Below are 25,067 nucleotides of genomic sequence, written 5' to 3' on the forward strand. Positions count from 1 at the left end.
CAGTGCCTCTAATACTTCTTATGCTAGAGGTGATGTTTTTGGTAAATAGGTGGGGTTTGTGTTTGCAGAGTTCCTTTTACTTTTTAAAAATCTTCCTTAGGTGCATAACTGTATAAAGGTTAACGGTGTATTTGATAAATAGTTTATCGTTGGTTTTGTTTATTTACTGTTAATTATCAGTATAGCATTGGTCACTGATGTAAGCTTATGCAAGGAGAAATATTTCTTGTTACTCATTAACATTACTGCTTCTATTAATAAGTCCAGTATTAAACTAGGAGTTAATTTGTTGTTGGTATTAAGATAATTATTTTGTTGGTAATTCCATGGCAGTCCAGTGGTTAGGACTCTGCGCTTCCACTGCAAGGGGCACGGGTTCAATCCCTGGTCGGGGAACTAAGATCCTGCAAGCCACATGGTGTGGCCAAAAAACAAAACAAAAAGAGAGAAGATAATTATATTGTTGAGCTTGAATGCCTTCTTAATTGGTGGCTGCTTTTATATTTACTCTCTAGATAAGGTTGTATCCTGTTTCTAAAAAGCTGTACCTTTTTAGATGAACATTTAGAAATACATTAAAATTTATAGTTTTTTTGGTAATTTTTAAAGTTGAACTAAGTTTCTGGACAACCAGCTATCACCAGGCTCATTAGGCTTATCACCTCTACTTATAAATCTTCTGTTTTGCTACATAGGTGAGTTTATTCTGGTAAACTGTTCGTAAGTAGCTCGTCTGGCTTTGGGATATTTAACTTAAATTCTCTTTGTTAAATATTTACTAGTTAAATCACTATGCAAAAGGTAAAAGGGATAAACTTTGCTTTTTATTACTTTTAATATTTCTTTCATCATTACCTTATGGTACTTTATAATGTCAAAAAATTTTGGGGGGACTTCCCTGGTGCTGCAGTGGTTAAGAATCTGTGTGGCAATGCAGGGGACATGGGTTTGAGCCCTGGTCCGGGAAGCTTCCACATGCCGCAGAGCAACTAAGGCCGTGCACCACAACTACTGAGCCTGTGCTCTAGAGCCCACGAGCCACAACTGCTGAGCCTGCGTGCCACAACTACTGAAACCTGAGTGCCTCGAGCCCATGCTCTGCAATGAGAAGCCACCGCAATGAGAAGCCTGCACACCACAACGAAGAGTAGCCCCTGCTCACCTCAACTAGAGAAGGCCTGCGCACAGCAACAAAGACCCAATGCAGCCAAAAATAATAAATAAAATTTAAAAAATACTACTGACTAAAAAAAGCAAACTATACCACGCTGTACATTGTTTATGGATACATCTATATATATGTCAGCCAAGAAAAACAGGAAAGATATCCACCAAATTCAAGACAGTGTTTACCTTTGGAAAAGGAAAGAGAATAAGATTAGAGGTGGTGGTACTTTAAAAGTATAACTTCATTTTCTCTTTAAACAAGGGCCCTTAAAGCAAATACAGCAAAATGTTATGATCCACTAAAGCTGGGTGGTATCTACAACAAGCATTATCCTCTGTACTTCCAGTGCTTGACATATTTCAAAAATTTTTGAAGTAGCTAAATGCAAAGATATCAGGGGAAGAACAATACTTCCCACTTTTGTTAAACCAATTTTCTATGGTAGACGTTATTTGTAGAATTATAATTTAGTGTAAGAAATAAAACAAGTTTTTCTATTTTAAATTGTTTTGGGGTAGTCAGGCCTACAGAAATTTTTTGCTTTTAATTTTAATTGAAGTACAGTTGACTTACAATGTTGTAGGAATTTCTTAAACTGGAAATTTTATTTCTCCTAGCTAGGTCACAATCCTTTACATGCTTATGACAGACACTGTTGATCCCTAACCCATGACGCTTTCTCTTGCTAACAGACCAATTTTGTTCAGGTATCAGAAGGCTATAGGCTTCAAAGGATATTCACAACCTAAGGGGAGGAATCTTGATTACTTTAAGCCAATCACAGCAATTCTAGTCTCCATGTTAAAAATTGATTTGGAAACAGGCATTTAATATCTCCTAGTAAGATAAGTAGGTGAAGTCCACCAAGGGGCTTCTGTGAAAAAGGAACACCTTGAAAGGACATGGAAGAATCAACAACCTCTTCTGGCCTTTGGACATTGTTGTACAAGCAGATGATGCCTGGAGATGTTGCCACCATCTTGCGAAACCATAAAGGGTCAATCCAGAAGACAAAAACTCTCACAGCAGAAGGTGGATGGACAAGGACCTCCCTGGTGGCCCAGGGGAAAGACTCCGTGCTGCCAATGAAGGGGGCCTGGGTTTGATCCCCAGTCGGGGAACTAGATCCCACATGCATGCCACAACTATGACCCAGCATGGCCAAAATAAATAATAAATTAAAAAAAAAAAAAAAAGGTGGATGGGCAGAAAAACATGGAAAGAGCCTGGGTCCCTGGTGAGCCACTGAATTTACCAGTTGTGGAACTGCCCTACCCAGACTTCTTGTGAAATAAATTTTCCTTACTGTTTAAGACCCACTTACTTAATTAGGTTTCTGCTCCTTGCAGTTGACTGCACATTGATAAAATCACACTCTTTATCAAAACGAAACACAAAACTGAAGAATGTACAAATTCCAGTGAGTTCTTGATGACTATAAAGACCTTGTTATTCTGTATGTCTGGAGGCAGGAATTTTGCAAACTACACAAATAGTTGTAGCTTTACCAGAACCACCACCTCAGTTTTGCTTCACACTTTCCCAATCATTGAACAGCTTGAGAGAGAATGTACCTATTTTGTTTTTAGGATTGTTGGCCACACTGAGAAATGTGATCGAGTCCAAATTTGCTTCTTTGGGAGTATTTAAAGCCATATTTAGTCCATAACATTCCTTTGTAACTCTTTTTTTTTTTTTTTTTTTTTTTGGCGGTACGCGGGCCTCTCACTGTTGTGGCCTCTCCCGTTGCGGAGTACAGGCTCCAGACGCACAGGCTCAGCGGCCACGGCTCACGGGCCCAGCCGCTCCGCAGCATGTGGGATCTTCCCAGACTGGGGCACGAACCCGTGTCCCCTGCATCGGCAGGTGGACTCTCAACCACGTGGCGCCACCAGGTAAGCCCATTTCTTTGTAACTCTTCACACAGGGCTCCCTAAAAACGTTGTTTCAATGTGTATTCCAACTTTCCAAGAAGAGGGTCAGCCCATGGGTAGGAGTTGGACGTGTTTCTTTTCTACCCATGCCCCACGCCCAAGCAGATCCAAAGTCCAGTATTCTTACCAAGGTTGTAGAGCCAACTCCTAGAACTCTGGAGAAAGCTTTCATTTAAACACCATGTTTTTATAATAATTAAACAAACAACTGCAAAGGTGTGAACAATAAAGTGGGTTTATTTAAAAAGAAGACTACAAAATTTGACACAGAGAGATATAAAAGACTCAGGATTTAAAATTATTAAATACAAAAATGATTGGCTATAAACAATGTAAAAAATACATTTCCCAGTCCCCAAACAGAAGTATAGCAATTATAAAATTTTTGTACTCTATGTGCATTTCCCTTATCATTTTTAAGAACCATTCTTTCTAAACAATTTGTGTAAATATAAATTTACCATAAATGTTAATAAAAAATTATTTTACATTTTAATTTACTGAGTGTGCCCTTTTCTGTAAGTAACAGTATCTTTGGTTTCAAGTTCACCTTGAAATTTTTATTTACCACAAAGACCTTTTTACTCCTAACTCCTTCTACAATAGAAGACGTAGGCTAATCAGTCATGGGTCCTGTAAAAAACAATGTGAAGAAAGGTTCTAGAGTGACCCAAAATACCAGTGAAGATATTACCTTTTGGTGGCCAGCTAAGAGGTCCATTCTGCGCCAATGAAACAAATGGAAGTGAAACCTCAGAACAAGCAGAGCTTAAGTTCCACGCCAACATGCTGTGGATGTGAGGCCAGCAGAGGACATTCCATCAAACTCAACTGAGCCCAGTGCATGACTGGGGACCCTGAGGTAGCCCAGATGGTCTGCTCTGAATCCCAGCTGGGTACAGATGATACTTAAAAGGACAACGGTATAGCTGGATGTGAAATTTGAGAACCTGCCTATCATAAGCTGCTTATCTTTGAACCCAAGACCCAGGCTATTTCTCCTCTCTCAGACAGCACACCTAGTAAAAACAGCATCCAAGATTGGTTTCATTATCTCCCAAGCAGGTAGTGGTGACATCACCACTAGCACTAGCATCCAAGCTCTGATACAAATGGATAAGGTTCTAAGTCAGTAAGAGCAGAAGCTGTGTCCGGCCATCTGCGTCTGAAAACCATCTACAACACACAATTGGCAGATGAGAAATTTAAAAAGGATGAGGTCATTAAACTGTCTCACTGGAAACATGATTCCACTCTTTCAGACAGAAAACCGACTAGCCCAGGAGACTTTCACCAAAGTACTGAAGGATCTGATGCATGGGCTCATTGCCTGAGCCCTACAGTCTTGAGTCAAAAAAATCTACCAGGAGGACAAGAAAGGTCTAGTCTGTGAACCACTTGGTCAGAAAGGTCCCGTTTTAAAAAAAAAAAAAAAAAAAGGACCCACTTTAAGAAAGGTCTTGCTCAAAGTGCCCTGGCTGGCTGGCTCTAAGACAGACTGCCAGCAACAGACAGTTCTTCCAAATTATCAGAACTGGGTATGAAGTGTCTTCTGAGAATGGTTTGACTACTCCCTTACACCATCAGCAGTATTAAACTGGGCAGGAATCTCTGGATATTCACTTTCTTAAGAAGGTCTCCTGGGCTTCCCTGGTGGCACAGTGGTTGAGAGTCCGCCTGCCGGTGCAGGGGACACGGGTTCGTGCCCTGGTCTGGGAGGATCCCACATGCCATGGAGTGGCGGGACCCGTGAGCCATGGCTGCTGAGCCTGCGCGTCCGGAGCCTGTGCTCTGCAGCGGGAGAGGCCACAACAGTGAGAGGCCCGTGTACCGCAAAAAAAAAAAAAAGAAAAAGAAGGTCTCCTTTGAAGAGAAACCAGAGCAATGCCTATGTGGGAACAAGAACCCTAAAGATCCTGCTCTATACTCTATGCAATTAAAAGGGCCCAAGATTCCGGAGAATCTGCCATCAAGGAAGCCAGAGCCAGAGGCCCAGCTATGCCTGATGAAGTAGTACATGGACCATTCTTATAAGGAGACAGAAGAGGGAGGCTCTCAAATCAAAAATCAAAGATCGGGGTTTTAAAAGAAGATTGGCTCCAAAGAAAACACTGAACAGAACCTGCAGAGCTGTATTAACTTCAGTAGAAATAATCATATGGCAAAAGGGAGCAAACCATTTTCTGTCTTCTAGTATGAACTCATCTCTTCAGGCATCTGGAAGTGGTTGAGGCCTACTTTTATAACTACTTTCACTGCATTGTGCAAAAGTGTATCTTATCTTTCTTTGGTCCTTAGTCATGATAGCAGTTTCTTCCATTTTTCTATCTTTCTATATAAAGATCTTTTTTTTACAAGATATTGACAAGCAAAGTACAGTATGAACATGGGGTTACTGATGCTATTGCTTTTGTAACATGTAAAATATCAACATCTCCCATACATTTTCTATTAGGCTATAAAAGGTCTCAGAAAGAGTCAATTATTATTATCCTAAAATGTTACAGTATAATTTTAAGTCTGAGTGAGATACAGTAAAGACTGGGTTTTACATTTTAAGGAAAAAAACCTAGACCAACATTTAAAATATTGATCTCTTAAATATACATTAAATTTTATCAAGTCATCGAAAAGCAAAGTTATAGTTAAGCAAGTTAATTTAAAAATGAAACCATTTCTAAATGGATAAACTTAATCATGCTGCTTATACAGCTATAAAGCATAATTTGAAAGCTAAGCCTAGTAACAATGACAGAATAATTTATCATCAGTTGAGCTATGTGATTTAAACAAACGATTGCCCTCACCTCCAAACAAAACTTCATCTGACAGAAGTTTCAACTGTTACCAAAAAATATACATATATTTTTTAAAACAAAAAGCCCTCTGGCCCAATTTGTGGTGACTGACACACAGTCCAATCAATACTGATCAAACTGCCTTTCTGCCTTGCGCTCCAAAAGAAGTGGTTTAATAATGACAGACTCTACAAGAGCTTCTGCCAGGGCTCAGGCACCACGCAGTGGCAACGTAACACCTGTTCCCTAGAGTCCCTGAGCATTAAGTGGTTCATTAACAGTAGCCTCAGGTTTTCTTGGCTGGGGCTCCTTACGTTTTTCATAGACCATAAGGAAAAAGTCAGACAGGAACACAAAACTTGCTAGAAATCCAAACACCTGAGGAGGGAAAAGGGGCAAAGATTATATGAGGAATGCTGCAATATACTCTCACATTTCCTACTTGGCTCTGATCGTGTTTTATACAAGCAAGACAATTCATCAATTTATCTTATACACATCATTCTTAACATCAGTGGTTAAAAATCTTTTAAGATCAAAAAATGGAAAGAAGTTACAAAAAAAGAATTCCAGAATAATGGCCATTAGTCAAGGTCACAATATATTAATGTCCTGTCTTGTGTGTGTGTGTATGTGTGAGGTGCCAATCTATGAAGCTAAGGTTAATAGATGAAAAACAAAATCCTATAACATGACACAAAACACTGGATTGTTAGCAATGGTTTAGACTGACAGATGAGAAGAGCAGGCAGCCACGCCTAGGTAAAAATGGAAAAGGTTATTTGTATCAAAACAGAAATTCTATTTTGAAGATACTTTTAGGTTAAATGGTTCAATTACCTAAAAAATATTTTCCAGCTCACTGTCACACTGTAATGACACAGCAACATGACGCCACTACCTACTACCTCTTCCTTAAATCACTTCCTCATTATACTCTTCTAACATCTAATCAAACATTCTGAGAATTCTGTCAAGAGACAGAAGCCCATGGTGCAAATTTAGCTTCTTCACTAGAAAAACCCTTAAGGAAGGGGGCCAAAGAAGTGCTCTGTAAAAAGAGAAAATCGATGTAGGTTACGGCTAAAGTCCCAATTCTAAGGCTCCAGCTCCATGAAGTTTAACATTTTGTTGTCATTTGCTGCAGTCTCTTGCCCTTCACACCCCATCCCTCTATTCTGCCTCATTTCACTGTAAAGCAAACGGAGCTCCCTATTCATTAATTCACCTGGATGTCCCCAACACATCCAACCAAAATGTAATTATCAATTCCACCCCTCGAAACCCAAGTCCCTTCTCCACTCTGGAGTCTGTATTTTGGCTTGATGGCATCTGTCCCCTTATTTGACTGGCAAATTTATTTGACACTTTAAAGGCAGATCAGATGTCATCTTGTCTACGAAGACATCTCTGACCACCTTAGAAAGCTCTGGTCCGTACAGGACCCTCTATGCATATAACCCAAATGATCTTCTAGCTCTTCTGCTCACATCACAATTTTTAAAAAAATGGACTCCTCACCCATTTCAGTCTGTATAACTTTCATAATTTAAATAGTTGCAAAAGGTTAATTTCCAGCAGATTATAAATACTGAGCTTTTAAACCACCAGTCACTCTTAAATATATCTAATGAAATCTGAATACTGTAACATTCTGACATACCACCTAATTAAAACACATAAATAAGCTTTTTTTTAATAGCTGGTAATTTTAGGACATGCTTTCTTTCCCCCCACGAACTCAACATTTCCTCAACTTTATTTTACTTCCTCCACAGGATTTTACAGCAATACATTTTTATACTAGAAAGTATTTTACTGATTCACCCTATCATACTCTTCTGCAACAAAAATATGATTACAAACAAATTAATCATAAGGCTTTTTTTCTCTTCAACTGGTTCATGTATCCATGACTAAATATTACTTATTGCTAGAATGCATCAAGGTTCGGCATTAATTTTATTGTTTTGTTTTTATACATGTAAGTACTAAGAAACCGTGTTCACATAAATAGGTAGATACGTTATAGCCATCTAATTCTCTGAACTCCTTTTGAGTTGTTCTATCATAAAAAGCAGTTTTAATGATCTATTAGCCGACAGTTCAATTAATTACAACTTCAATTTTCTTATGAACAAAGCATTAATTGGAAATCAGCTGACTAGTAAGAGGACTTGTTAACCAGTTGTTAGTTGTTCACGTTCACAGCACCGGCACCAATTAAGTCCATGATCCTTGATTTGCAATTCTGAAGTCCAAAAAGCAACAAAAACTCGAAGTTTCATGATTTACTTGGCTGAAAATTGACACAAGGTAAAACTCTTTACAGTCTTTATCTATCTCTTTAACTGTGAATATTCAGATGCTTCAGAAAAATTAATATGTTGGATTACAAGGTGCTGCCCAGGCCCTCTGAAGGTGTGTAATACAGTATATGCACAGTATTACCTTTCTAAAGTGCAGAATATTCTGAATTCTAAAAAACATTTGGTCCCTCAAGGATTTCAGATAAAAACATTTACTTATCTATCTCTTATACTAGGCTGAACTTTGGGGTCATTTCTCCTGTCTATTCTCTACACCTAAAACAGCATGTGATATGTAGGTGTGTTTCTGTTGAACCAAAAAGGGGAGAAATATAAGATAATCAAGTCAATTTTACCACTTCCATTAGCAATAAAGTTCATATGTGGCTTCAATGGATTTTTGTTAACAAAACTCAAATTCTAAAGACAGGTTCTAGGTTTTTAAGGCTATCATATTTATTTGCTTTTAGGCCTCTAATCAAATTACACTAAAAAATAAGTTAAAAGACAAACCACTCTCCCTTATTGTATAACCTGTCAAGTACTTTCCAAATTCCATATTTCTAAGCAAATAAAAATAAGCGAAGATAAAAGGTACTTACAATTGCAGCAAGTTCAGCCGGGGTACTGTCATGTGTCAAAGCGAATAAGATGGATGCCACCAAAAACACCAATCCTGTTCCCACAGTAATATAAAAATCCTATACATACACATAAAACATAAGGAATACAGCATGGTTAGGGTGGCTGAAAACAAATGTTTTAATTTTTAACTTTTAAAAAACTTCAGTGACTTTTTTTCTTGACTCAAACTTACATACTTCAACTTCTAACTTTTCAATAAGCCTGGTATTTGATAAATACCCTGTAAAGGAACACTATGCACACTCTGGACAGGGCATATTCAGAGAGTACATCACAAGATAATGTTTTAATAAAAATAGTTCTCCATTATTACTTATTTGTGGAATCTAAAAAGTAAACAAATGAGTAACAAAGACCCACAGACACAGAGAATAAACTAGTGGTGACCAGTGGGGAAAGGGAAAGGGGAGGGGCAAGATAGGGGAAGGGGATTAAGAAGTACCAACTATCATGTATAAAATAAATAAGCAACAAGGATATATTGTACAGCACAGGAAAATCTAGCCGTTATTTGCTAATGAACTTTAAATGGAGTATAATCTATAAAAATATTGAATTGCTACGTTGTTCACCTGAAACTAATACAATATTGTAAAATCAATTATATTCTATTACAAATAAATAAAAATGAAATAAAATAAAAACAGTTCCCCAAAGGTCATGCATGTGTGTGCTTATCTTTTTCTCTAGGATGTATTAATTTTTAAAAAATATTCATTTATTTATTTAGCTGCGCTGGGTCTTAGTTGCAGCACGTGGGGACTTCGTTGCTGCGTGCAGGATCTTTAGTTGTGGCATGTGGGATCTAGTTCCCTGACCAGGGATCGAACCCAGGTCCCCTGCATTGGGAACACGGAGTCTTAGCCACTGGACCACCAGGGAAGTCCCCTTTCTAGGACATATTAAGATCAAAGCCAAAGGATTTATTAAATCCCACATTACTTCCAGCAAAGAACAGTATTTTTCTTCCCTTTCAACATAATCCATGCTAGGATGGCCTCTCTGAGAGTACTTCAGTGCTTTTAAAGCACTTTGGAAAAGAGAGACTCAAAAGGATCACCCATCATTAACTAAAGACACTTAGGCTTTCTTGGAATAGCATGTTGTTTTTCAATTGTGCCAAGTGGGTAATCAAACATGAGCTTGTATGATGAGATTATCTACTACATAAAAGCATCCACATCTCATCATAGTGCAGCTTACAGCAATGGAATTCTTCATCGTTTCCAAGTGTTCTCTCAGGCATCAACTCATGAGGCTCGCTCTCAAATGCCAAGTGAAAACAGAGCTTGACATATACATACTTGATTCAGAGGAGAAATGGGAAAAATGATAGCCACTCCAAAGTGTTTTAAGTTTGATATTTTTTGAGTTTTCTTAAATGCAACCTCCACTAAACCTACTATCAGTAAAACTACCCAAAACAGAATTAACTATTTTGTTAGTTCACTTAACACTTATAAGAAATTTCAGAGATTTCCTCTTTGCTTCTAAAAGAGGTGTTTTTCTGCAGCACTTTCTCTTTTTTTCTATTCCTTTGAAATGAATATTATTTAAATCTCTTACATACAAATATAAAACTCTATTTACTAATATTTGGAGTACACTCAAGGAGGTATTAAAACAAGACAATCATTTTGAGACAGAACAATGTAGTATTCAATAAACATGGGTTCTAGAGCGAGACTACCTGAGTTCACATTCCAGTAATATTACTTCTTAGCTACATGATTGAATTAGTTACCTAATGTCTGTGTGCCTTTGTTTCTTCATCTGCAAAATGAGAGTAGTAACAATATCGTATTCATAGGTGATTCTATAGATTAGAGTTAATCCATGGAAAGTGCTCAGATCAGTGCCAGAAACACAATAAATGTTCCATAAACATTGGCTATTGTTATTCTTGATACAATGGGACCCGCAAGAGCATGGGATAGAAAAGATTCTCTTTCCAAAAAGATTACTGTTCCTCCCTAGACACTACCACCACCACACACTCAAAACATTTTCTCTAAAACAGAAAACTCCTTACATAAAGATTTTTTTAATTTAAGTATATTAATAAGCAGACAGTAAAAGTAATTTTTAAACCATTCAAACAAACATGACTTCCTTACGATGTTAGGTGAAAAGTAGAACATACATACTCTACAATTACAACTATGTTTAAAACTTTCTATAAGACCCAAAAGGCATACAGTAAAATATTTACAAAAGCTATTTTAGGATGAAATGACTAATTTTTCTTTTTTTCCCCAGTATTTTTTTGTTTTTGTTTTTTTTTGCGGTATGCGGGCCTCTCACTGTTGTGGCCTCTCGCGTTGCGGAGCACAGGCTCCGGACGCGCAGGCTCAGCAGCCATGGCTCACGGGCCCAGCCGCTCAGTGGCATGTGGGATCTTCCCAGACTGGGGCACGAACCCGTGTCCCCTGCATCAGCAGGCGGACTCTCAACCACTGTGCCACCAGGGAAGCCCTCCTCAGTATTTTAAAATTAGTATTTACTCTAAAATAACTTTTTAAATGCTCAAGTTTGATGTAATAAGTGCTTTACATTTTGCTTAGTTTGACCATTATACTAAACTGGAAAATATTATATTGTTTCTTGTCAAAAAGATCAATGTTCTTAAACACTACAGATGCAGCACTAAAAAACTATAAACATTTCTAAAAATATTTTTATGGACAGTAGTGCTATTTGCTGTTGAGATAAGAAATGAAAAAAATATTTTCAATCTTTAATGTTTAAAATATAAATTTACACATTCAAGCTACAAATCAACCAGCTCAGATGCTAGTGAATTTTTCCCTTGTTCAAATCTTATCACATACTAATCTGTAAAAAGGACTTTTCAAAGATTAAAAATATAATTAACAAAAATTCTAAGATATTCCCTGCATCCTCTTCTTAATACGTATTTCATAAAACAAATGGGTTCTGTTGTCATTGCTATACAAAGACTCTTGTGGTGACGATATTTGCCACGATAGCATCTAAAGTTACTAGGGCAGTGGTTCTAGCAGCATTCTGCCTAGGCCACATGATAGACTGCAGAGTGTGAGAACTTTCCTGGGTTCAAATCTGTTTATTTTCACCCTCACTGTGTAACTTTGGACAAGTTACTTAACCACTCTCAACCTAAGTTTCTTCAACAGAAAAATGGAGCACTGAGGTGTGAAGATTCTAAATCACAGCACATAAAGTGCCTGGCACACAGTAAACACTGACAGCAGCTATTATCGGGTAAGATAACGGGAACTGTCATATATTGGCCATACCAAGAACTGCACGTATGTGTTCATCAAAGGCTTAATGGATTTGATTCAGACTCTACCTGTTTTTCAAAGTTATTTTTTTAGCTGTTTGGTATCAACTTTTTGTTTTTTAATTTTTCAAACTTAAAAGAATCATTATATATATATGTATTTTTTATTAAAGTACAGTTGATTTACAATATTGTGTTAGCTTCAGGTGTACAGCAAAGTGATTCAGTTATATTTTTTCAGATTATATTCATTATAGGTTATTACAAGATATTGAATATTGTTCCCTGTGCTACACAGTAATTCCTTTTTGCTTATCTATTTTATGTATAGTAGTTTGTATCTGTTAATCCCACAACCCTAATTTGTCCCCTCCTCCCTTCCCTCTCCACTTTGGTAACCATAAGTTTGTTTTCTATGTCTGTTAAGTCTGTTTCTGTTTTGTATACAGATTCTTTTTTAAGATTCCACATATAAGTGATATCATATAGTATTTGTCTTTCTCTGACTTACTTCACTAAGTTTAATATTCTCTAGGTCCAGTAACTAACATATTACTGCAAATGGCAATATTTCATGCTTAAAGAATTAAAAGAAGGGGATAGGAGCTCCAGTCAAGACAGCAGAGTAGAAGGATGTGGAACTCACATCCTCCCACAAATACACCAAAAATACCCCTACAAATGGAACAGTTCCCACAGAACACCTACTGAACACCAGCAGAAGACCTCAAACACCTGAAAGGACCAGAAAAATCTCCATGTGACCAGGTAGGACGAAAGGGAAAAAAAAAAAGGGAAAGCAGGACGGGATCTGCGGCCATGGGAGGGAGCTGGAAAAAGGAAAGGTTCCCACACCGTGGGATACCCCCTCACTGGCAGGGAGATCAACCAGGACAGAAAGGGAGCTTCAGGTCTGTGGCAGGCAGAACAAACAGAGACCTGCACAGACAGCCGTGCCACCGCCCTGCGCATTCCAGCCTGAGATGCACATCTGCTGGTAGGGGAAGGGGCTGGGTACTGAAACTCAGCGTTTAGAGGACAGAACAGGGAGAGGGCTGCTGTTGGCTGTGTGGAAACAGCCTGAAGGGGCTGGAATGTGGTGTGGTCGCAACTGGGGATGTTTGCGGAAGAAGCCCAGGCCCGTCACAGAAGTGAAGCGCCATCGTTAAGTGGCGTATGAGGAGGCAATGGAGGCCGCCATAGCAGCCTCTTTCTCACGTGCCAGCCCCCACCTTGGCAGGCTCCAGGCGAGCGCACCCCAGCCACCGCCTTGGGGGCTCCTGCCTTGACAGGCTCCGGCGAACCAGCCGCTGCCTCGGCGGGCTCCGGGAGCAAACGCCAGTGGGTTGCCCACACACAGAGGCAGAGCTGAAACCACAGCTGGACCCCAGCGGCCACGAGACTTAGGAGGTAGGGCTGAAATCTCTCCCTGCAGCTGTGCAAGCCTCAGACTTACACCTCCACTGCCAGCCGTGTAAGTTCAACACCTGCAGGACATCCGAGGGACAACGGGTCCTCCCATGGCTTGGACAGATCTGGCCTTAGCAGCTGTGGGCTTTGTGGGCACATGCATGTGGGGACTGGGCTGGGCCAGGGTCTGAGCTGCCTCTATAGCCCCCATAGCGGGTCCAGGTGCACAACTACTATAGTCCTGGAACCTGACTTCAGTGGATCTGCGTTGGTGGCCTTGTGAAAACAAGGCCAGGGGGACACCAGGGCTGACTGATGGCATTCCCAAGGTTGAGACAGGGGCAAGGGCAGTGCCAGCAGCAGTGTACTTTGTGAGCCTGCACAACGGGTGACAGGTGAGCACACTCACATGTGAACAGATCTAGCAGAGAAATAGTCAGTGGCTCCTCTCCCAATGGGAGCACGCCAATCCCACCTACCTTGCACCATCACTCAGAAATGCATCTGGGGGCTTCTACTCCAACAGCTAGGGAACAAACCCAGCCTCTGATAGAGCAGTGAAAACCACAGAGCAAGGAGGAGGCCCCACTCAATATCCAGTGCAGGTTCTGGTCACCACAACACCAGTCACACCTAGCAAGGGGATAATAACAGCTAGCATACACCGAGGAAAGAGGTGGCAGGCATCCAAGCTAAAAACAGCCCTCACACCAAAGAATATCAAACCCACAAAGGCTACACAGGAACACCCCCACATAAAAACAGCCCTCCAAACCACAGTAGATAATTGTTTGTCCTCAACTCATAAAGAGAAATATAAGTAAAATGAAAAAGCAGAGGAACCATTCCCAATTAAAAGATCAAGAGAATTCCCCTGAAAGAACAAACAAATCAGACCTCTTCAGTCTAACAGACATCAAGTTCAAAAAGGAGATAATGAAAACACTGAAGAAGTTAAGGAGTATTGATAGAAATGCAGATTACTATAAAAAGGAACCAAGAAAAATTAGAGAACTCATTCACTGAAAGTTGAGCTAAAGGCAATGAATAGTAGAACGAATAATGCAGAAGAACAAGTGACCTGGAAGATAGAATAATGGAAATCACCCAATCAGAACAGCAGACAGAAAGGCAAATGAAAAAACAAAATGAAAGCAACATAAGAGACCTGTGGGATAATACAAAGCATGCCAATCTATGCATAACTGGGATCCTAGAAGGAGAAGAAAGAGAAAAGGGAATTGAAGATGTGATGGCTGAAAACTTCCCAAACCTAGAGAAGATAGCAGATATCCCGGTACAGGAAGCACAGAGAGTCCAGAACAAGATAAACCCAAACAGACCTACACCAAGACATATATCTCTACAGAAATGTTGCAGGCCAGGGACTTCCCTGGTGGTCCAATGGTAAAGAATCTGCCTTCCAATGCAGGAGACACAGGTTTGATCCCTGGTCGGGGAACTAAGATCCCACATGCTGTGGGGCAACTAAGCCTATGCACCACAACTACTGAGCCCATGCACCTCAACTAGAGAGAGAAAACTCGCACACCACAACTAGAGAGAAGCCCATGCACTGCAACGAAGAGCCCACACACTACAACAAAAGAAGATCCTGCATGCCGCAATGAAGATCCCACAGGCCACAACGAAGACCCAATGTAGCCTCCCCCGCCCCCCCCCCAAAAAAGGTGCCTATGGAAAAAAAACAAAGAAATGTTGCAGGCCAGAAGGAAGTGGCAAGATACATTCAAAGTCCTGAGAGGGAAAAATCTGCAACCTAGGATACTCTACCCAGCAAGATTATCATTTAGAATAGAAGGAGAGATAAAGAATTTCTCAGACAAGCAAAAACTAAAACAATACAGCAATACCAAACCCATCCTAAGGGAAATATTGAAAGGTCTTCTCTAAATAGAAAAGAAAAATCTATAGAAAAGAGAAAATCCTAATCAGAAAGTAAATCACTTAAGTAAGCTCATATATAGATTTAAAAAAAGACAATCAAAAATTTCTGTGGAAGTGATGATAACCACAATGAACAGCAAAAGGAAGAACATGAAGATGTAAAAGAAGACATCAAAATCATCAAATGTGGGGGAGGAGAGTAAGAAAATGTAATTTCCTAGAATGTGTTCGAACCCATATGATTATCAGTCTAAAGCAAGTGGGAAGGGTTAATATACTTGAAAAACAGGGCAACCACAAATCAAAAACACACAATAGGTTCACAAACACCAAAAAGAAGAGAACATAAGCATAATACCAAAGAAAGTCTTCAAACCACAAAAGGAAAAACAAAAAGGGACAAAAAAGATATATAAAATCAACGGGAAAACAAGGTTTAAAATGGCAATAAATACATATCTATCAATAATTACTTTAAATGTCAATGGACTAAATGCTCCAATCAAAAGACACAGAGTGGCAGACTGGATGAAACGAGCCTACATACACTATGCTACCTACAAGAGACCAACTTTAGGGACTTCCCTGGTGGTGCAGTGGTTAAGAATCCACCTGCCAATGCAGGGGACCAGGTTCGAGCCCTGGTCCAGGAAGATCCCAGATGCTGCGAAGCAACTAAGCCTGTGTGCCACAACTACTGAGCCTACACTCTAGAGCCTGCAAGCCACAACTACTGAGCCTGTGTGCTACAACAACTGAAGCCCACGTACCTAGAGCCTGTGCTCCGCAACCAAAGAAGCCACTGCAATGAGAAGCCCACGCACCGCAACAAAGAGTAGCCCCCGCTTGCCGCAACTAGAGAAAGCCCATGCACAGCAACGAAGACCTAACACAGCCCCAAAAAATAAATAAATAATTAAAAAAACAAAAAAGACCCACTTTAGGACAAAGGCCACATATAGATTTAGAGTGAGGAGTTGGAAAAAGATGTTTCATGCAAACAAAAACGACAAGTGGGGGTCGCAATACTCCTATCAGACAAAATAGACTTTAAAACAAAGGCTATAAAGAAAGATAAAGAACACTATATAATAACAGGATCAACACAAGGAGAGGATATTACACATGTCAACATGTATGTACCCAATATAGGAGCACCCAAATACATAAAACAAACACACACATAAAGGGAGAAACTGACAGGAGTACAGTAATAGTAGATTTTAACACCCCACTCACATCAATGGACAGATCTTCTACACAGAAAATCAATAAGGCAACAGAGATCCTAAGTGATACAACAGAACAGACTTAGTTGATATTTTCAGGACATTACACCCCCAAAAAGCAGAATACATATTCTTTTCAAGCGCACATGGAACGTTCTCTAGGATTGACCACATACTAGGGCACAAAACAAGCCTCAACAAATTTAAGGGTATAGGAATTATTTCAAGCATCATTTCTGACCACAACAGCATGAAACCAGAAATCAACAACAGAAAAAGAAACAAGAAAAAAACCAATTACATGGAGACTAAACAACGTGCTCCTAAAATAACCAATGGGTCAATGGTGAAATCAAAGAAGAAATTAAAAAATACCTCGAGGCAAATGACAATGAAAACACAACCATACAAAATCTATGGGGAAATTCCCTGGTGGTCCAGTGATTAGGACTCCATGCTCTCACTGCTGAGGGTCCGGGTTCAATCCCTGATCAGGGAAGTAAGATCCCACAAGTCATGTAGCGCAGCCAAAAAAGATAAACAACATCTATGGGATGCAACAAAAGCAGTTCTTAGAAGGAAGTTCATAGTGACACAGGCCTTCTTTAGGAAACAAGAAAAATCTCAAGTAACTTAACCCACCACCTAAAATAATCAGAAAAAGAAGAACAAACAAAACCTAAAGTCAGCAGAAGAAAGGAGATAATAATGATCAGAGAGGAAATAAATAAAATAGAGATTAAAAAAATAGGAAAAAAAATCAATAAAACCAAGAGTTGGTTCTTTAAAAGGGTAAACAGAATTGATAAGCCTCTGGCCAGGTGCACCAAGAAGAAAAGAGACAAGACCCAAATAAGCAAAATAAGAAATGAAAGGGGAAAAATCACAACTGATACTGCAGAAATACAAAAAAAAAACGTAAGAGAATACTGTGAACAATTATATGCCAACATATTTGACAATCTAGAAGAAATGGACAACTTTCTAGAAACATACAGCCCACCAAAATTGAATCAAGAAGAAATAATTTGAACAGACCAATCACCAGAAGTGAAACAGAATCTATAGTAAAAAAAAAAAAAAATCAAACCAAAAAAACTCCCTACAGGGACTTCCCTGGCTGTCCAGTGGTTAAGACTCCATGCTTCCAATGCAAGGGGCAAGAGCTTGATCCCTGGTCAGGGAACTAAGATCCCATATGCTGCATGGTGTGATCAAAAAAAAGAAACCAAAACTCCCTACAAACAGAAGTCCAGGACCAGATGACTTCACAGGCAAATTCTACCAAACATACAAAGAAGAACTTCTACCAATTCTTCTCAAACTCTTCCAAAAGACTGAAGACGAGGGAACACTCGCAAAGACATTCTATGAAGACACCATCACTCTGATACCAAAATCAAACAAAGATACCACCAAGAAAGAAAATTACAGGCCAATATCTTTGATAAATATAGAGGCAAAAATTATCAACAAAATATTAGCAAACTGAATCCAACAACACATAAAAAAGATCATACACCATGACCAAGTGGGATTCATCCCAAGTTCACAAGGATGGTTCAACATATGCATATCAATGTAATACACATTAACAAAAGTCAAAAACCACATGGTCGGGCTTCCCTGGAGGCGCAGTGGTTAAGAATCCACCTGCCAACGCAGGGGACACGGGTTCAAGCCCTGGTCCGGGAAGATGCCACATGCCACAGGGCAACTAAGCCCATGTGACACAACTACTGGGCCTGTGCTCTAGAGCCCAAGAGCCACAACTACTGAGCCCTCATGCTACAATTACTGAAGCCCATGCTCCTAGAGCCTGTGCTCCACAACAAGAGAAGCCACCACAATGAGAAGCCCGTGCACCACAACTAAGGGTAGCCTCCACTCACTGCAACTAGAGAAAGCCCACGTGCAGTAGGCTTTATAATATAGCCAAAAATAAATAAAATAAATCAATTAAAAAAAAGAGAAAAAATAACATGATCATCTCAATAGATGAGAAAAAGCATTTGACAAAATTCAACATCCATTCATGATAAAAACTCTTACCAAAGTGGATATACAGGAACATATCTCATCATAATGAAAGCTGTTTATGACAAACCCACAGCCAATATAATACCCAACAGTGAAAAGCTGAAAGTCTTCCTGCTAACATCTGGAATAAGGATGCCCATTCTCACCACTTCTATTCAACACGGTATTGGGAAGTCCTAGCCACAGCAATCAGACAAGAAAAATAAATAAAAGGTATCCAAATTGGAAGGAAAGAGGTAAAATTTTCACTATATGTAGATGACATGATACTAAACATAGAAAACCCTAAGGACGCCACACAAAAACTACTAGATCTAATACATGAATTCAGCAAAGTAGGCAGGATACAAGATTAGTATTTAGAAAACAGTTGCGTTTCTTTACACTAACAATGAAATATCAGACAGGGAATGTAAAAAAACAATACCTTTTAAAATAGCACCACTACCAACAACAACAAAAAAACCCCTAGGAATAAACCTGACTAAGGAAGTGACACACTTACATGCTGAGAACTATAAAACATTAATAAAGGAAATTAAAGAGGATTCAAGGAAATGGAAAGATATCCCATGCTCTTGGATTGGGAGAATACTGTTAAAATGGCCATGCTACCCAAAGCAATCTACAGATTTAATGCAATCGCTATAAAATTATCCATGACATTTTTCACAGAACTAGGACAAATAATCCTAAAATTTATATGGAACCATAAAAGACCCAGAATTGCCAAAGCAATCCTTAGGAAAAAGAACAAAGCAGGAGGTATAATCCCCCTAGACGTCAGACAATACTACAAAGCTACAATAATCAAAACAGCATGGTTGGGCTTCCCTGGTGGTGCAGTGGTTAAGAGTCCGCCTGCCAATGCAGGGGACACAGGTTCAAGCCCTGGTCTGGGAAGATCCCACATGCCACGGAGCAACTAAGCCACAACTACTGAGCCTGTGCTCTAGAGCCCATGAGCCACAACTACTGAGTCCATGTGCCACAACTACTGAAGCCCACGTGCCTAGAGCCCATGCTCCACAACAAGAGAAGCCACCACAATGAAGAGTAGCTCCCGCTTGCAGCAACCAGAGAAAGCCTGCGTGCAGCAGTTAAGACCCAACAAGAGCCATAAATAAATAAATAAATAAATTTTTTAAAAATTAAAAAAACAGCATGGTTTTGGCCCCAAAACATGTGGATCAATGGAACAGAGTGGAGAGCCCAGAAATAAACCCAAACACCTATGGACAATTAATCTTCAACAAAGGAGGCAAGAATATACAATGGGGAAAAGACACTCTCTTTAGCAAGTGGTATTGGAAAAGTTGGACAGCCACATGCAAATCAATGAAGTTAGAACACACCATCACACCATACACAAAAATAAATCCAAAATGGCTTAAACACTTAAATATGAGACATGACACCATAAAACTCCTTGAACATAGACAAAACATTCTCTGACATAAGTTGTACCAATCATACCAGTCACCCAAGGCAATAGAAATAAAAGCAAAAATAAACATATGGGACCTAATCAAACTTATAAGCTTTTGTAAAGCAAAGGAAACCATAAACAAAACGAAAAGACTATACCTATGGACTGGGAGAAAATATCTGCAAATGATGCGACTGACAAGGGCTTAATTTCCAAAATATACAAACAACTCAAACAACTCAATAACAAAAAAAGCCCAATTAAAAAATGGTCAGAAGACCTAAATAGACATTTCTGCAAAGAAGATATACAGATGGCCAATAGGCACAAGAAAACATGCTCATCATCGCTAATTATTAGAGAAACGCAAATCGAAACTACAATGAGGTACACCACCTCACAATGGTCAAAATAACCATCATTAAAAAGTCTACAAATAATAAATGTTGGAGTAGGTGTGAAAAAAAGGGAACCCTCTTACACTGCTGGTGGGAATGTAAATTGGTATAGCCACTATGCAAAACAGTATGGAGGCTCCTCAAAAAACTAAAAATAGAGTCACCATATGATCCAGCAATTCCACTCCTGGGAATATACCCAGACAAAACTGTAATTCAAAAATATACATGCACCCCAATATTCACAGCAGCACTATTTCCAAAAGCCAAGACATGGAAACTACCTAAATGTCCATCAACAAATGACTGGATAAAGAAAATGTGGTGTATATATGTGTGTGTGTGTGTATACACACACACAAATACATACACACAATGGAATATTACTCAGCCATAAAAAATGAAATCACACCATTTGCAGCAACATAGTATGATGACCTCTAGGTCCATCTAAGTGAAGTAGGTTAGACAGAGAAAGACAAATACCATATGATATCACTTATATGTGGAATCTAAAATACAACACAAATGAACTTATTTACTAAACAAACAGACTCGTGGACTTAGAGAACAGACTTGTGGTTGCCAAAGGGGAGGGAGGGTGGGAAAGGGAAGGATTGACAGTTTGGGATTAGCGGATGCAAACTAGTATATACAGGATGGATAAACAGCAAGGCCCTACTGTGTAGCACAGGGAACTATACTCAATATCTGTGATAAACCATAGTGAAAAAGGATATATATATGTATAACTGAATCACTTTGCTGTACAGCAGAAATTAACACAACACTGTAAATTAACTATATTTCAATAAAATTTTTTAAATGCAAAAAAATAAATAAGTGAAAGAAGGCAATAGATTCTTATGGTACAAAACTTAAGAGGTACAAAAGAGTATACAGAAAAAAGTAAATCTTAGGTGTATGATCAATATAGGACCCAACGCTTGGTTCTCATTAATTTAAAACAATAAAATCTTACTGCTTTGTATTTATCCAGTTCTCTTTTTGTTGCACTGGGTCTTTGTTGCTGCACACGGGCTTTCTCTAGTTGCAGCAAGCAGGGGCTACTCTTCACTGTGGTGCAGAGGCTTCTCATTGCAGTGGCTTCTCTTGTTGTGGAGGATGGGCTCTAGGCGTGCGGGCTTCGTAGTTGTGGCTCACGGGCTCTAGAGCACAGAGCTGAGTAGTTGTGGCACGCGGGCTTAGCTGCTTCGTGGCATGTGGGAATCTTGCCAGACCAGGGATTGAACCCGTGTCCCCTACACTGGTAGGCGGATTGTTTTTGTTTTTTATTTTTTTAACATCTTTATTGGAGTATAATTGCTTTACAATGGTGTGTTAGTCTCTGCTTTATAACAAAGTGAATCAGCTATACATATAAATATATCCCCATATCTCCTTCGTGTTGCATCTCCCTCCCACCCTCCCTATCCCACCCCTATAGGTGGTCACAAAGCACCAAGCTGATCCCTCTGTGCTATGAGGCTGCTTCCCACTAGCTATGTATTTTGGTAGTATATATAAGTCCATGCCTCTCTCTCACTTCGTCCCAGCTTACCCTTCCCCCTCCCCATGTCCTCAAGTCCATTCTCACATCTGCGTCTTTATTCCTTTCCTACCCCTAGGTTCTTCATGACCATCTTTTTTTCTTTAGATTCCATACACATGTGTTAGCATACGGTATTTGTTTTTCTCTTTCTGACTGACTTCATTCTGTATGACACATGCTAGGTCCATCCACCTCACTACAAATAACTCAATTTCATTTCTTTTTATGGCTGAGTAATAATCCATTGTATATATGTGCCACATCTTCTTTATCCATTCATCTGTTGATGGACACTTAGGTTGCTTCCATGTCCTGGCTATTGTAAATAGAGCTGCAGTGAACATTGTGGTACATGACTCTTTTTGAATTATGGTTTTCTCAGGGTATATGCCCAGTAGTGGGATTTGCTGGGTCGTATGGTAGTTCAATTTTTAGTTTTTTTAGGAACCCCCATACTGTTCTCCATAGTGGCTGTATCAATTTATATTCCCACCAACAGTGCAAGGGGGTTCCCTTTTCTCCACACCCCCTCCAGGATTTACTGCTTGTAGATTTTTTTGATGATGGCCATTCAGACTGGTGTGAGGTGAAACCTCATTGTAGTTTTGATTTGCATTTCTCTAATGGTTAGTGATGTTCAGCATACTTTCATGTGTTTGTTGGCAATCTGTATATCTTCTTAGGAGAAATGTCTATTTAGGTCTTCTGCCCATTTTTGGATTGGGTTGTTTTCTTGATATTGAGCTGTATGAACTGCTTGTAAATTTTGGAGATTAATTCTTTGTCAGTTGCTACATTTGCAAGTATTTTCTCCCATTCTGAGGGCTGTCTTTTCATCTTGTTTATGGTTTCCTTTGCTGTGCAAAAGCTTTGAAGTTTCATTAGGTCCCATTTGTTTATTTTTGTTTTTATTTCCATTTCTCTAGGAGGTGGGTCAAAAACGATCTTGCTGTGATTTATGTCAAGGAGTGTTTTTTCTATGTTTTCCTCTAGGAGTTTTATAGTTTCCAGTCTTACATTTAGGTCTCTAATCCATTTTGAGTTTATTTTTGTGTATGGTGTTAGGGAGTGTTCTAATTTCATTCTTTTAAATGTAGCTGTCCAGTTTTCCCAGCAGCACTTACTGAAGAGGCTGTCTTTTCTCCACTGTATAGTCTTGCCTCCTTTATCAAAAATAAGGTGACCATATGTGCATGGGTTTATCTCTGGGCTTTCTATCCTGTTCCATTGATCTGTATTTCTGTTTTTGTGTCAGTACCATACTGTCTTGATTACTGTAGCCTTATAGTATAGCCTGAAGGCAGGGAGCCTGATTCCTCTACCTCCATTTTTCTTTCTGAAGATTGCTTTGGCTACTCAGGGTCTCTTGTGTTGCCATACAAATTGTGAAATTTTCTGTTCTACTTCTGTGAAAAATGCCACTGGTAGTTTGATAGGGATTCCACTGAATCTGTAGATTGCTTGGGGTAGTATAGTCCTTTCCGCAAAGTTGATTCCTCCAATCCAAGAACACGGTATATCTCTCAATCTGTTTGTATCACCTTTAATTTCTTTCATCAGTGTCTTATAGTTTTCTGCATACAGGTCTTTTGTCTCCTTAGGTAGGTTTATTCCTAGGTATTTTATTCTTTTTGTTGCAATAGTAAATGGGAGTGTTTCCTTAATTTCTCCTTCTGATCTTTCGTTCTTAGTGTATAGGAATGCAAGAGATTTCTGTGCATTAATTTTGTATCCTGCTACTTTACCAAATTCATTGATTAGCTCTAGCAGTTTTCTGGTAGATACTTTAGGATTCTCTATGGATAGCATCACGTCATCTGCAAAGAGTGACAGCTTTACTTCTTTTCCGATTTGAATTCCTTTTATTTCTTTTTCTTCTCTGACTGCCGTGGCTAAAACTTCCAAAACTATGTTGAATAATAGTGGTGAGGGGCTTCCCTGGTCGCGCAGTGGTTAAGAATCTGCCTGCCAATGCAGGGGACACGGGTTCGAGCCCTGGTCCAGGAAGATCCCACATGCCGTGGAGCTACTAAGCCTGTGAGCCCGTGCGCCACAACTAGTGAGCCTGCGCTCTAGAGCCTGTGAGCCACAACTACTGAGCCCACGAGCCACAACTACTAAAACCCGCATGCCTAAAGCCCAGGCTCTGCAACAAGAGAAGCCACCGCAATGAGAAGCCCGCGCACCGCAACGAAGAGTAGACCCCACTGCCGCAATTAGAGAAAGCCCGCGTGCAAGAACAAAGACCTAATTCAGCCACAGATAAATAAATTTTTAAAAATAAATAAATAAATAATAATGGTGAGAGTGCACAACCTTGTCTTGTTCCTGATCTTAGTGGAAATGGTTTCAGTTGTTCACCGTTGAGAATGATGCTGGCTGTGGCTTTGTCATATATGGCCTTTATTATGTAGAGGTAAGTTCCCTCTATGCCTACTTCTGGAGGGTTTTTATCATAAATGGGGATTGAATTTTGTCAAAAGCTTTTTCTGCATCTATTGAGATGATAATTTGGTAACATGGTGTATCACATTGATTGGTTTGCGTATATTGAAGAATCCTCGCGTTCCCACTTGATCATGGTGTATGATCCTTTCAATGTGCTGTTGGATTCTGTTTCCTAGTATTTTGTTGAGGAGTTTTGCATCTACGTTAATCAGTGATATTGGCCTGTAGTTTTCTTTCTTTGTGACATCTTTGTCTGGTTTTGCTATCAGGGTGATGGTGGCCTCGTAGAATAAGTTTGGGAGTGTTCCCCCCTCTGCTATATTTTGGAAGAGTGTGAGAAGGCTAGGTGTTAGCTCTTCTCTAAATGTTTGATAGAATTCGCTTGTGAAGCCATCTGGTCCTGGGCTTTTGTTTGTTGGAAGATTTTTAATCACAGTTTCAATTTCAGTGCTTGTGACTGGTCTGTTTGTATTTTCTATTTTTTCCAGGTTCAGTCTCGGAAGGTTGTGCTTTTCTAAGAATTTGTCCATTTCT

The 25,067-nt window shown here is 39.4% G+C and overlaps 1 protein-coding gene across 1 annotated transcript in view; it reads right to left on the reverse strand.

Moving 5' to 3' along the window:
- Positions 1–3,319: 3,319 nt before the first annotated feature.
- Positions 3,320–25,067, reverse strand: part of CMTM6 (CKLF like MARVEL transmembrane domain containing 6) — a 52,033-nt gene continuing 30,285 nt past the window's right edge. Inside the window, exons 3-4 of the mRNA XM_019946920.3 lie at positions 8,812–8,910; positions 3,320–6,278 (exon numbers count right to left, since the gene is read on the reverse strand). Of these exons, the coding sequence (XP_019802479.2) occupies positions 6,147–6,278; positions 8,812–8,910 (231 nt within the window). The 3' untranslated portion in view covers positions 3,320–6,146. The remainder of the gene's footprint in view (positions 6,279–8,811; positions 8,911–25,067) is intronic.

This window comes from Tursiops truncatus, chromosome 10 (assembly GCF_011762595.2).
Source record: "Tursiops truncatus isolate mTurTru1 chromosome 10, mTurTru1.mat.Y, whole genome shotgun sequence".
NCBI classification, from domain to species: Eukaryota; Metazoa; Chordata; class Mammalia; order Artiodactyla; family Delphinidae; genus Tursiops; species Tursiops truncatus.